The 13,937-nt window shown below is 50.1% G+C and overlaps 1 protein-coding gene and 1 long non-coding RNA gene across 8 annotated transcripts; one reads left to right on the plus strand and one right to left on the minus strand.

Annotated features, from left to right (window-relative positions):
* Window positions 1-310: 310 nt before the first annotated feature.
* On the minus strand, window positions 311-9,137 carry TMEM176B (transmembrane protein 176B). 7 transcript variants are annotated; one of them, XM_019655466.1, is made up of 9 exons: window positions 9,045-9,137; window positions 8,665-8,731; window positions 7,901-7,940; window positions 4,788-5,006; window positions 3,045-3,155; window positions 2,620-2,676; window positions 2,145-2,378; window positions 1,070-1,189; window positions 311-672 (listed from the first exon to the last, which is right to left on the minus strand). In XM_019655466.1, exons 4-9 carry the CDS (start codon window positions 4,968-4,970, stop codon window positions 580-582), a joined length of 798 nt encoding a protein of 265 aa, XP_019511011.1. In that variant the 5' UTR covers window positions 4,971-5,006; window positions 7,901-7,940; window positions 8,665-8,731; window positions 9,045-9,137; the 3' UTR covers window positions 311-579. The 7 variants fall into 7 exon arrangements, with proteins under 7 accessions (XP_019511011.1, XP_019511006.1, XP_019511008.1 ...); XM_019655461.1 differs by having other exon boundaries at window positions 4,788-4,977; window positions 9,045-9,131; XM_019655463.1 differs by having other exon boundaries at window positions 4,788-4,977; window positions 8,665-8,734; window positions 9,045-9,131.
* Window positions 9,138-9,250: 113 nt separating this feature from the next.
* On the plus strand, window positions 9,251-13,384 carry LOC109389677 (uncharacterized). Its single transcript, XR_002125441.1, has 3 exons — window positions 9,251-9,784; window positions 10,015-10,119; window positions 11,259-13,384. It is a non-coding gene; the product is annotated as an uncharacterized LOC109389677 (long non-coding RNA).
* Window positions 13,385-13,937: the final 553 nt, after the last annotated feature.

The following is a 13,937-nucleotide window of genomic DNA, read 5'->3' on the forward strand; positions in this document are numbered from 1 at the left end:
GAGAGAGAGAGAGAGAGAGAGAGAGAGAGAGAGAGAGAAGGAGGGAGGGAAAACGTTGTACCGTGCTTTACATAGCTCTGGAAATCCCACAGGTCAAGGTTGTAGACGCTGAATGACAATCGTAGGCAAAAAGATTTCAAGCATGTGAGACTCATTTTCACTTTACATTGAGTGGAAGGAAATCATAAAAAGGACTTTTGCTACTTGGGGTATAGCAGAATGTAATAAATCAACTCTCATTTAATTTCATATGTATCAACACACACACAAACACACAAACACACACGTGTTTAAACAAAGGGAGACCACATTCTTTTTGTTTTAAATCATTTTGTGTGGTTGTTTCTGTTTAATCAGCACTGGGGAGACTGTGACAATACCGGTTCATTGATGTGAGGACACTGGGGTGGGAACAGTGGGTGAGGATGGTGGGGACAGGGCAGTGGCCAAAGGACAGGCGATTGTGAGGGATAGAGCAGTGAGGGGCCCTGGGAGCGAATACTGGCCTCCCCACAGGCCCTGGGCTACTCTGGAGGCACACGCGGGGCGGGGGGCGAATTCATGGGGGTCTTTGGCGGCTCACAGGATGATGGCAGCCTTGGTCTTCTCCTTGGAGGGGGAGGGAGGCACTGAATCCTCCCCCAGTAGCTTCTTCTCTGACTCTTCGTCATCCTAAAAAGACAGGCGAAAAAACCATTTCTTCGGGGGGGAAAGGGTGGGGCAGAGTTAGCCTCATAGAACTTGAAATCAGGAAAAGGAAAGAAAGAGGAGAAGGAAAGGGTGAGGGACAGAGGAAGGGGTGAGGGACAAAGATCTAGCATGGAAAGGAGGGGATAGTGGGACAATGAGTGTAGGAGGGCGTGGAGAGGTAGAGGGCAGAAGTTAACCCAGGACACAGTGACAGGGTCACGTTCCCCAGACAACGCAGGGCAGAGGCCAGCCCTGGGGAGGAGCTGAGGAAGGTCGAGCGTGGCCTCTGAGAAGCAGTGTTCCTGGCCCCCACGTTCCTCCGTTCCCAGGGCCTCACCGACCAGACCACTCTTTCTCCACTGCCTCCCTGATGGCTTACCAGGGGCCGGGAGCACTGGCCGCACAAGCTCCGAAGACCCATGCCCAGGGAAGCCAAGGATACAATGACCAGCAGGGCACAGACAACCAGGAGCATAATACAAATTCCTTGAAACAAGTTCTGGAGATAAAGGAAAAATAAAAAAATAGTCAGGAGTCCACCCCTCAGATTCTGCTCTGACAACCACCTCATCATCACCTCCAGGTATCAGGCTGTTCAACTAACTACTTCCCACTAAAACAGCCTGCATTTTCCAAGTATGTGGGCAGCCACAGCTTCCACCCCGTTTGCTTGTCTGCACTGTGACCTTGCCCCCCCCTATGAAGAGGTGGGATCCGTCTCTCCCCTCCTCGAGAACCTGGAAGGGCCAGTGATTGCTCTGACCAATAAAATACTGTGGAAGTGACACTATGCCAATTACAGGGGAGCCCTTAACTGGCCTGGCAGCTTCCATTCCTACCTCTTGGAGAGCTCACAGTAGGATGCCCCATGTTGCAACCTAGTTGCCATGCTAGGAGAAGCCCAAGCCACGTGGAGAAACCACTGTAGGCTCTCTCTGCCTGACGGTCCCAGCTGAGCTCCCAGCCAAGAGCCGCCATCAACTGCCAGCCACGGGAGTGCGCCACCTTGGATATCCAGCCCAGTCCAGTCCTTGGATGACTTCACCCCCCGCCCCCCAACTGGCATCTGACTGCAACTTCATGACAAAACCCAAAGTAAGGACTGCCCATCTGAGCCCAATCTACCCACAGAATGTGAGAAGTAATAAAAGTTGTTTTTAAATCCTGTAGGCTTAAGCCTCTACAATTGAAAGCAGCGTGTTGTGCAGCAACAGATAACTGGAACACCCACACACCAGGAAAGACAGCTGGATGGCCCATGATGTCCACTCTTAAATGTCTGTTCTTTGCCCCTCATCTCAGGAAGCTTCATGCCATGAGGATCTGAGAACTGTCTTCAGCTTAAGTTAAAACCTCCTAAACCAAACACCTAGGATGAGGTCACCCTCTAGTGCCCAGTTCCTTAGGAACAGACGGTTGTGATGGGTCCCTGGGAGGTGGGACTCTGTTCTCACCTTCAGCATCACTATGAAGGCTCTACACTCATTCTCCTGCCAGTTTGAATCATCGTAACGGCTCTGCTGGTTCCATCCGTACCAAGTCTGTGTGGTGGCAGGGGCTGGGCGATCACACACGCTGTCCGGGAAGAGGTAGTCAGCCTGGTCCCAGCGTACACTATCCACACAGAAGGCGAGAGCGGCCACGGCCGTGGCAACACCAGCCAAGGTGAGCAGACCTGACACGCAGCCCTAGAAGACAGAGGTTCAGGATGCAGACTCCGTCTGTTGAGTGCAGAGCCGTGGGGTTCTGGCCTCAACCCTGTCACCTCTTCCCTGGCTCCCTGGCTCAGGAAGCCCTCCCCACCCCTCCAGGAAAGATCTCAGGATATTGAGATCCAAAAAGGAGAAGACAGAACATGGAACCTGAGAAAACCTGAGACCTAGAAGGGGACAAAGGACAAGGTGAGGACAGCAGGTGCCCAAGACTCACTGAAAGTTTGCTCCGGTGTTTGTCATGGATAATGGTCCCAGCTCCTGCTGCAATAGCCTGGGAAGAGAAGACACCAGCAAAGACCTCCCATTTACTCTCCTGAAATATCCTCCCATCACCCTTCCCCTAACAGTTCCCAGAAAAGCCAGCTCCTTTGAAGCATGATCCAAAAGACAGGCAAAGAAACCCAGCATACAGACAGGACTCCACACAGCTGCCCTGCCCTTCCCAGCCTTGCCTTAAAGAGGAACATGGAGAGCGAAAGGGGTTTTTGCTCACCCCTAAGGCAGCTTCCTCATAGCAAAGGGCATTTGGACTCCGGGGCTTTGGTCTCTTCCCCAAGTCCCTGGCTCAGACTTAAAGGAACTCTCTCTGAACCCATAACCACTGCCTCCCACTGAGCTCACGGCCCCTTCCTTACTCACCACAGACCCTGCCCAGAAGGCGCAACCTGAGCCACGCAGATCCATCCAGGGCCCGAAGCACAGAAACACCCCAAGAGCACAGCTCACAGCCCCCAGCAATATCTGGGTCACCTGTAAAACAGGGTGAAGAGTCAGACCCCTTCCCACGAGCCCACACACCCAGGAGCAGCCGAGGTGCCTTTCTCCTTTTCCTCTGCCTTGACCTCTCTGCTGCTTTGATTCTGGAAGGTTCTATTCTCTTAACATCCATGAAGAGGCATGTCCTGGTTCTCCCCAATCCCTCTGACATACTAGGCTTTTATCTTTCATGACTTTTTCCTAAATAGCACACTTTTCACCCCACCTGATGGCCTTCCCTTAGGAATCCCATCTCACTGTCCAGGATGGGCAGCAAAGACGCCCTTCAAGAAAGGAATGAGGTTGGAAGACAGCCTACAGGGATCAGCCCCTTCAGGGTTCCCTCATCTTTCACTAAGGGCTCAGTATTTGAGGATGGCCACCCAGCCAATGGTTAAGCAAGGCAGTGGTACCGGGCCATTTCCACCTAACACGGAACTCCTGTACTGGGCAGTCTTAGGGCTGAGCTCCCCACTGGGCTAGCAGAGATGTTGTTAGGCCTCCATCATGGTCTGATGTCTCCCCCTTTCCGTTTCATAGGAGGTTACACCCCAATAAACCTTTTGTACACCGAACTCCGATTCAGCATCTGCTTCCTGAGAATCCAACTATCACAACATTTTGAACATCACCACCTGCACGTCCTGTCGGCACCTCAGATTCGTCACATTCAAATCCCACACCCCAACCACACTCCCAGTGTCTGCCTCTCCTGACTTCCAGGGCTCCAATCTCCTGGCCATCCACACTCCAAACCTCAGCACATTCTCAGACACTCCTCTCATCCCTTGGACCCCAAGCCATTCACTCCCAAGTTGTGGGGACCACATCCACAAAGGATTTGGACTCCTCTCTTTCTTTGTCATTTCTGCCATCACCATGAAGGTGTGGACCCTCCATACTTCTTACCTGGACAGCTCCTGGCTGTGAGGCAGCCTAAAACCCTATTGAAGCTGATTCAGGACAGACTCCTCACCTTGTCCCTCAAGGCTCTCAGCAATATGGCCCTGGTCTGACTCTCAGTCTAAGCAGCCGCAAGTCCCCCTCTCTTTATTCCGCTGGAACTTGACCTAAGTGCTCTGGCTTCTTTGTTCCTGCCATTCTCTTAACCTGCAATGTTTTTTCTTCCTCTATCTGTCTAAACCCACTTCTCCTCCATCCAAGGTCTGGTTCAGATGCCAACTCCTGCAGGATGCCATCCTGCCTCCCAAGGATGTCACCTGTAATTGTAAGCATTTGTGTAGTTGCCTGATCCTTTCTGGTGGGGGCTGAGCACTTTCCGGTGATAGCCTAGGGATTCTCTCTGTAGTTTTCCCAAAGTGCCTATCTCATTGTCTTATCTGTAGGCCCTCAGTCCACAGGGGTTCAATTAAACTGCATTAACAGTCTCCAGGAATCCTCCACCCACCCCTACCTCTAGCTGAGACTGTCCCCGCTGCACCAAAGAAAAGGTCCATAATTTTCCTTTCCATACAAATCTTTGTGCAGAAACTTCCAAAACCTTTCCCCAAATAAGGTGGGGTATAAACAGTGAGTTTTCATGGGGACTCAACCAACTTTCCTTTTTTGCATCCTATGGAAGAAGAATTACCACCTTGCTCACCCACCTCTCCAGCCTACTCTTACCCCAAGTGCCAACTGCCCATATCTTATCCTGGTCTTGGGAGGCCCAATGTTCCAACGGCAAAAAAAGAGCTCCTTCAGTTGTGCCAGAGCTGATTCCTGGTGGATGTGGATGTTGATGTGGGTGGGCTGGGCCAGCGTAGAGGCCACATCGACTCCATTCACAGTCACCATGTTTTGGGTCATGCTGCCTCTTGGGGAGAAGATGTACAGAAGTGAGGTCTGGGAAGTAAGTAAGAAAACAAGGCATACATTGCAAGAGTGAAGGGGGAGAAAGCATTCTCCTTGCCAAGATCCCAAGGGTCTTCCCAGTGCAGGTATTAAGGTCACACTGACCACGATCTGGGATGCAAACCCAAATCAACTCCAGAGTTTTTCACCACATATATTCCAGGGTCTCTCCCCAGAATGGTCTGATATAGTTTGTCTGGGTCTTGGGTTGGACAAAGAAAAGAATATGAATTACTTAATTCAGTGACCTAGTATATACAGTTGACCCCTGAACAACAAGGGTTTGAACTGCACGGGTCCACTTACATGAGAATTTTTTTTCAATAAACACTGTAAGTGTATTTTCTCTTCCTTATGATTTTCTTATTAACATTTTCTTTTCTACAGCGTAAGAATATAGTATATAGGGGTGGCTGATTAGCTCAGGTGGTTAGAGCAGTGCTTATAACACAAAGGTTGCTGGTTCAATTCCTACATGGGCCACTGAAGTGCACCCTCCACAGCTAGATTGACTTGGAGCTGATGAGTCCTGGAAAAACACACTCTTCCCCAATTAAAATACATATATCTATATCTATCTATCTATATTACATATAATATGGAAAATATGTGTTAATCAATTACTTATGTTATTGGTAAGGCTTCTGGTAGGCTATTAGTAATTGAGTTGTGAGGGAATCAAAAGTTATTTGCAGATTTTTGGATTGGTGCCCCTAACCTCCCCACATTGTTCAAGGGTCAACCGTGTATTTATACATAATAGTTTCATATGGTTAAAAAATTCAAAAGATGAGAAGGACATACCTTTAAAACCCTCCCATCTTTCTTTCCCAGTCACCTAGCTGCCTTCCAGACAAAAGCCAATGTTATCATTTTCTTATATATCCTACAATGACTTTTTTTGCATACGAAAGCATGTAAAATACTCTTTCTCCTCTCTTTACCCACGAATGGCAGGACGACACACACTGCTCTGCTCAGAGATTTGTTCACAGAACCATGTTTTTAAAACAATCCTCCATCAGGCCACAGAATGCTTCCTCACTTGTTTGTACAGCTGCCTAGTATTCCATTGTCTGAATGCATCATAATTTTTGTAAGCAGTGCCCTATCGAGAGACACTTACTTTTTTCTTACAACGTGGAATTGGCAGGTCGATGGGAATACTCGTATGTGTTTATAATTTCAATAGATATTGCCCTCCATGGAGCTATCTCCCTGCAATTCCCATGCAGGAGCAAGGTCAAATTCCCATGGCCAGCAGAGGGTGTCACAAAACTTTTCTTGAATCTTTTTCAAATGTATATCAGGAAAATTACATTCCATTGTAGATTTGAATCAATTTTATGCAGTAAAATGCCCCCTTTTAAATGTATATCTCAATGAACTTTGAAAAAGTTGTGTATCTGTACAACCACAACTACAATCAAAATATACACTATTTTGATGTTACAAAAAGTTCCCTAATGTTCCCCTCCCCCAATAAACCCTCCCAACTCCTGGCCCCAGGCAAGCACTTATCTGCTTCCTGTGACTATTCTAATATAGTTTCAATCTGTAGCTCACCAGCTCTCTTATGGTGAGCGAGGGTGGCCGTGTTTTCATATGTTTAACAACCTTTTCTTTTTCTTCTTTCATGAGTGCTCCATTCCTATCCAGGGTTCTCCTTGGTTTACTTTGTTTTGTTTTGGTCTTTTTAGGAGTTTTCTGTTTATTTGAAAAATTACCATCTGTGACATGAGTTCCAAATATTGCTTTACAATCTGTGATTTATTTATTTATTTTTTAATGTAATCAGAGTTTTCCATCTTTTGTTATGATTTTATAATCTGGGTTTCGTATCATACTTTAAAAAAGACTTCCCCATTTCACAATTATAAAATAATTCTTCCGTGTTTTCTCCTAACTGGTTTTAGGCTTTCTGTTTTCACATATAAATGTTGATCTATCTGGAATATACCTTGTCATTTGGAAAATACGGATCCAAGTTGGGTTGTTCTTTTTAGATGGTTAACTTTTTTTTTTTTTAATTTTTTTTGGGGAATTGGGGGAAGGGGAACAGACAAGTTGCTGTCCTTTTGTTCTTCAGTCTAGTTGTGGAGGACGTTGCTTTACTGGCCCAAGTTGGCACCATCACTGCGCTCTTCCCAGGCGAGGCAGATCAGTCGCCTCACTGCGGCTGCTGGCTGGCCGCTCACGCTGGCTGCTGGCTACATACGGTAGCCCATGGCAACCCACTGCAACAGGGGCTGCAGCCTACGCCGTCGCCAGTGACTCACAGCAGCCCAGCTTCAGGTTGAGCTGTTATTCAGCATCTTAGCTGTGGAGGGCAGTGTCACTGGCCCTCATATGTGGGATCCGAACCAGGGCACTCTGGCGTCCCAAGCCCGTTCTTAACCAACGCGCCACTCGGCCAGCCCTAGATGATTAACTTCTGAAGGGTATGTTCTGTCTGTGGAATATACCATCTTTCTCCCACTGATTTAAAATGCTCCCCGGAGCAAAAATGAAATTGCCATAGGAATTCAGATCTATTCCATCTTTATACTCTGCCCATTGGTGTGTCTGATAGGTCTTGAACCATTACCACAATTTTAATTATGACTATAGAGTTTAATATTTAGTTGAGCTGTGTCATGATCTCCCCTCATGTTATTTTTTTTTTCATGGCCATTTTTGCTAGATTACTTCTCCGTATGCACATTGGAATCAATTTGCCTAGCTCCAAAAGAAATCCTCTATAGGTAATGCTCATAGGCATCCTACTTAAGTATCACTGTTTAAATCGTAATCTTATTAATAACAGTTCTAATAATGGCAGCAATATAGCAATCTGAAAACCTTCCCATATACACTTTTGAGAGCAGCTCCACTCTTTCACCTACCTGGCTCCTTTACAGTAGAAAGGACAGGGGCTCGACAGTTCTGCAGACACAGGAGGTTCAGGCTTGTTCACAGACACACACAAGGAAGTCCAGCCCGGATTCCAACCACATCTTCCCTTGGGACCCGGGGTCAGCACCCTGCTGCACCTTGCATGTGCCTTGGGTTCCAGCTCCCTCTGAGCCCCCTGGGGAACCTCGCCCCACTCCAAGCCCCAGATCAGCCTCGCTCCCTGCTCTTCCTCTGAACCAGGCCATCCCCATGGAGATGCCCATCCCACGACACCCGACTCCAGACTGTGCGGCTCTTCCCTGCTGCCCTGGTCACTCTTCTCTGCCCAGCCCCTCCCACTGCCCCTGGAGCTGGGTGGGCAGAGAGGACCAGGACCCCTGCTCCGCGCTGGGCCCTCTACCATCAGGCTTCACTCTCGAAAAGACCTCTCACCACCAAACCGTGTGAGCCTCAGCCACCCCACCCAAAATAAATGCGGGGGGGGGGGGCTGGTGAAGGAGAAGAGCCGGGTTGACATGGCCAAGCAGGTAGCCCTCCTCCCACCGGCAATTTTCTTAGGGTCACATTCTCTAACTAATGAGCGTCTCCCTCCCCAGCAAATCCTAGGGGAACCAGGAATGGGAGAAGAATGGCAACCTGCAATACAGGATGGGGGCTTCAGGGACTGGTCTGGGAGGGAGGGGGAGAGAGAGAGAGAGAGAGAGAGAGAGACCCTGCCATGAGGGGTTCGGCAGGCTGTGAGGGCCCTGCTCACCTGCTGTCCGCTGGGAGGTGGCACCCCACAGAGCAGGACTGGGAGAAGCTGATCTGGAGCTGAGGACCTGCTGGCGGGCAGAAGAGAGAAAAACAGAAGCAAGTGGGGTAGGGGAGGGCCTTTAGCGTCACAACCTCCCAAAAAACAGCCGGGGCAAAAGGGCCCTTCTAAGGGTTTGGTCTTGAGTAGATTATCAGGCTGGCTGGAGAAGGCAGGGCACACACACACTCACACACTCAGACAACACACACACTGGTGTGCACACACTCACAGCGCGGGCAAAGCCTTGTTCAGAAAGCCCCAGCCCGCAAGGGTGGGGAGAAGAGAGTCCCATGTGATTTCCCGGGGCTGCTTAGCCCCACAGTCCCCAAGTTGCCCACCTTGCTCTCACGCTCTCCAGTGCACCAGGGCCAGTGACCCCCGGGCAGCTGGAAAACCCCAGAGAGGCCCCTTTGGTCCAGCTGGATGCTGGGAAATTGCAAGCGAAAATCAAACCACTCCCCTTTCTGGCGTTCTCTCAACTCCCTCCTCCTTCTGCTTGGTTCCCAATTCTAGCTCAGCTCCTCCCAGCTCTCCCCGCTCGCACACTCGCCTCTGGTCCCTGAGGAGAGCAGGGGAGGCAGCCCCTCGCCCAGGCACCCTTTCCCAGAGACCATTCTCACAGGACCCTTCCTCAGGGGCCCCTCCATCTTGTCCCCCATAAGCCTCTACAGTCTCAGCCCCCAGGACTTGCTGGGAGGGAGGGACCCAACCACCATGCAGAGGAAGTGGCTCCAGGAAGTTGGCATGATTGGAGGCCAGGTGCATCCGTGTTTGATGCCAAGTCAGTCTGGCCTTTGACCTCCACCTCCACCCACAACTCAGTCCTTCACTGGGGTAGGGGGAGGCTTGACCAGGCAACATGGGGCTGAGTGACCGACCATTGGTGGAGAGAGAGGTATTTAGGGGCTGAAAGGTGTCTCCGGGCCCAGCTGGGGAGCAGCTGCTGCAATAGAAGCTCAACAGGCAGCGGAGACCCAGGTTCTGTCCATTAGCCTGAGGGCTCTGAAGGAGAGGTCGAGAGAAGAGCCAGCGTGGGGGCCATGATGGTGCCAGCACACTGGGAGCAGAGGGTGAAGAAGTAAGGGATCTTGGCACGGCTTGGTCCAGCCCCTGGGCTATGGGAGGAGGATGAGGGGATGGAGCAGATCCGAGGTGAAGGGAGTAGTTTCAGGGGCTCAGCAGAGCCAGGCTGCCCCAGGATACCCTTACTCCCCAAGAGAGGGCTGAGAAAGCTGCTTTGTGACCAGGGGCCTCCGCCAGGCCCCAACCCCAGTGAAATCTGTGAAAACCTGCCAACTTTTCTTCCAGATGAATGTCCACGGGCATGGGATGGCAGATGGTGGTGAAGTGGCACCTGGGGCCCCCAAGCCCACCCACATCAACATGCATATCCACCAGGAGTCCACTGAGCAGGTGCTCCCCACGCCCTCACCCTCACCCCCCGCCCCTGGCACCATCTCTCAGACCCAGGGCAGCAGACGGCTGCTGGTGGCCCCCTAGATGAGCAGGGCTACAGAGGGGTACCCAGCCTCCCTATATGAGGAAAGAAGAGACACCTTCTCCTGCTGTGAACAGTCTCGGCCAGCTTCACTCTCAATAGGATGCTGAGTCCATTTTATCTTCTTCCAGAGACCAAGCTGCCCTGTGCTCCGTTTCTTGCTTTCTTCCTCACTCACCAGCCTTCTCAATAAAAGTTGTAAGTAGGGTAGGCTGTGGGCTGAGGAGGTGACCACTGAAAGTCCCAGCTGGTGGAGCCCTGAGTCCACCCCCTCCCCTCGGCCAGACCCAGCATGGGTGGCTCCCCTCCCCCCTCCTCTCCTTTTCTTCTTGGCCACTGCTGCCATCAGGATTGCGGCCTACCATTTCCAAGACTAGTATTTTACAGACTGTATCTGTATATCTGGGCCTCCTGGGGGCCCGCCTGGCCCCCAACACTCTGAATCTAGAAGTCAGCAGGCTGTGCCTGCACCTCTGCTGTGCACGTGCTGACGGTAGGTGGCAGAGAGGAGCAGCAGGAGGGGGCAGGCCGGCCAAGCCAGGACAGTGGGCAGCAGTAAGACTGCCCGTCCAAAATAGCACCAGCTGCTCTGCACCAAGCTTGACCACTGTCACCACAGAGGGTGGCATTGAACAAACAGGAACAGTTCCAGCGGTTGTGGGTGTTACTGACTAGTGGGAAATACAAACATTGAAATAATAAGAAATGAATCAATATTGCAAGTGTGTGCAGTGCAGTAAAGGCACTAATGCATGTTCTCTTTGGATCCTCTCAAATTTGGGGGTGGTCAGGAGACCAAATCATAGCCCAAGCCTGTCATTGTTCAGATGAGGACACTGAGGCTCGAGCAAAGGTGTTCCTGGGTGCTCTCTGCACACTAAGTCCAATGGACCCTACACACAGCGCTCCTTCTGCAGCACCCCCCACCCCCCAGCAGCTGCAGACTTAGGAATGACAGGGTAGAGAGTGACCCAGTGTCAGTGAGGAGGCTGGGGACAGAGCACAGACAATAACAATCACTCCGGTGCCTACAGCTTTGCTCCTCTGTCCTCAGACCCTGTTCATAAGCTTTCAGGCCATGATGTTGAGTGTCGGGGTGCTGCTGCTTCTGACATCTCTGGTCCCCCCATGTCTGTACTGCTGGAGCAGACTCTGACCCAAGGAAGTGAATCTCTAACATATGTGCCTGTAAGTTTGGGGACGGCAGGCTATGCGGCGGTCTGTCCAAAGGAGAGAAGAATGGAAAGCAGATGGTTCGGGTAGGAGAAGAGGGCCTTTTACAGTGGGTCCCAGGGGACATCATTCCTGTCTTTCTACCCCAGTGGTGGCCCAGCCTAGAGAGCCCCTGTCCTTAACCACATGGCCCCCAGGCCAAAAACCCCAGGAAGACAGGGGAGTCCACATCCATGGTGGGACCTTGGGCTCTTTGCGTCAGGTACCATGAGACTGATGTTGGAGCTGGTTGACTCCAGAACTCTGCTGCCTTGAAGGAGAGAAACTGCATTCTCTACCCCATCAGGCTGGCTTGCCTCCTCTTCCCTTAGAAAAGAGACCAGAAGAAACTTCCAGGAGTGAATGAAATCCAGCCCTGCGTCTCCTGAGTGCTCATGCCTGGAACTTCTCCTGGACTGAGTATCTCTGAAGCTGACTCCTGGAAGAAATGAGACTCTCCCGGAGCCCCAGCTGTCCTCCCCGCACGGCCACTGCCCTGATCCGCCGTGCCTCTCAGCGCCTCTCGCCCATTTCCTGGGCACCTTCGCCATGTGCCCCGCCTCATGTCCCCTCTTGAGCAGTGATGATGAACTCGTATGTTCTTGCTCCCAGCTTCTCTCTTAGTTATTCCAGAGAATTTCCCTTGGCTGGGAGAGGCAGCAGAGAACGAGCCAACAGCAACCCCACAGCACTCCCCCGACTCACAGCCTCCTCTATGGGTCTAGAGTTGCTGGCCCTGAAAACAGATTCTCTCTGCGGCTGGTCCTGAGACTATGGGTCCAAATGTCGGGTACGAAGGAGGAAAGGAGCTGAGACGCAGCCCCGCTCCCAACAATTCACATTCAAAAGGTGAATGCTGGACAATTTGAGAATTGGATTTTTTTTTTTTTTACTCTATGGAAATATTAAGAAGGAGATGACATCACACCAAGATGTGACTGTTTTGGGGGAAAAATTTTTTTTCTAAAGATAGGACATCCAACAATATGATGAAATACAAACCCCGAATAATTGTCATGTGAAAACATATCAAAAGCTGCAGGATAAAATATGAATCATATATTTTTTAAATTCATGGCTAACCTGGAATAAGCCCTAATAGAAGTGGGAGCATGAGTTCAGAGACCTGAGTCTTGAAACCAGTGTCTGCCTGTTTCAGAGTCTCACAGCCACCCACACTCAACGCACCACTAGAAGGACCCACAGGCCCAGCACATAGTCGTACTTATGACTAAGTTTTATTACAACAAAAGGATACACAGCAGTGCCAACAAGGGGAAAAGACATCAGATGGACACGGGAGGAACCCAGGGGTAGGCTTCCTACATTCTCTTACTGGTGAGAGGTCACACAGTAACCCGTATGCAGTGTTTCTGCCCAGGGAAGCCCATTTACATCTCAGAGCCCAGGGTTTTTATTGGGGGCTGTCACACAGGCACTCTCTCTGCCGGCATAACTATTGTCATTGAAGATTCCCAGAAGAAAAGCAGGCACCCAACCTGATGCCACATTATGCAAATAGTCTAGGCAAGCTAATACAGTGGGATTCAGTGCTCTAGAAACACAAAACAATCTTATCAGCATAGGAATGTTCTGGAAGCCAATTCGAGAAGACAGCCAAGGGCCAACTATGCCAGTAGGGCCTTATAAGGAGCAGCCCTCTGTTAACTTTTCCCTGCACACCCCCCCTAGGGGCATCTGCCAAACTCCTGTAACCCAAAACTACACTTAATAATTATGCTGAAGACAGTCAACCAATCCTAGAGCCACTTAGATTGGGGCATCACAGTAGAGAACCCTGTATAAACCTGCAATTTCAGGGAACAACTGGGGGAAAAAATCCACCCCATCAAAGGTTATGACAAACACTTGATGAAAAAAGAGAAATGAAGACTCATGAATATAAGCTGACTCAAACATAGACTTGTGGATTCAATTCCCACTGCTTAGGCCACCCAAAAACCCTTAAAAAACAATTTAAATACCTCAAGATGGCTGTGATGCTAGACATCTGACAGAAACAAATGCAAATTCTGCCTGGAGACAGAGCTCAGGGGGGGCTGGGGGAGGGGCTTGTGAAGGGTCAGGCTGAAGGAAGCAGATTTCTGGAGACTGGTATCCTCCAGATGCAATAAACAGAGGAAGTTCCCAGATGCTGACAGTAACAGACCACTTCCAAGCAGAAGGGCAAACTGAGTTGACATTTGTTTATCTGAATGAAGAATGGAAAGAATTTATATGTAGTCAGGCCACAAAAGGACTGATTGAGAAACCCTGTAGAAGAGAAACTCACGCCATCTTTAATTTGAGGAAGAAAGTAATTCACCGTGACAACATGGATGGATCTTGAGATTATTATGCTAAGTGAAGTAAGTCAGACAGAACAAGTAGAGAACCATATGATTTCACTGGTATGTGGTATCTAAAACTGAAAACAACAAAAGAACAAGATAAACAAATGAAGAAACAAAAACTCATAGACACAGACAGTAGTTCAGAAGGTGGGGAGCGGTGGTAGATG

The sequence above is a fragment of the Hipposideros armiger genome, unplaced genomic scaffold (genome assembly GCF_001890085.2).
Source record: "Hipposideros armiger isolate ML-2016 unplaced genomic scaffold, ASM189008v1 scaffold_239, whole genome shotgun sequence".
In the NCBI taxonomy this organism is placed as follows: domain Eukaryota; kingdom Metazoa; phylum Chordata; class Mammalia; order Chiroptera; family Hipposideridae; genus Hipposideros; species Hipposideros armiger.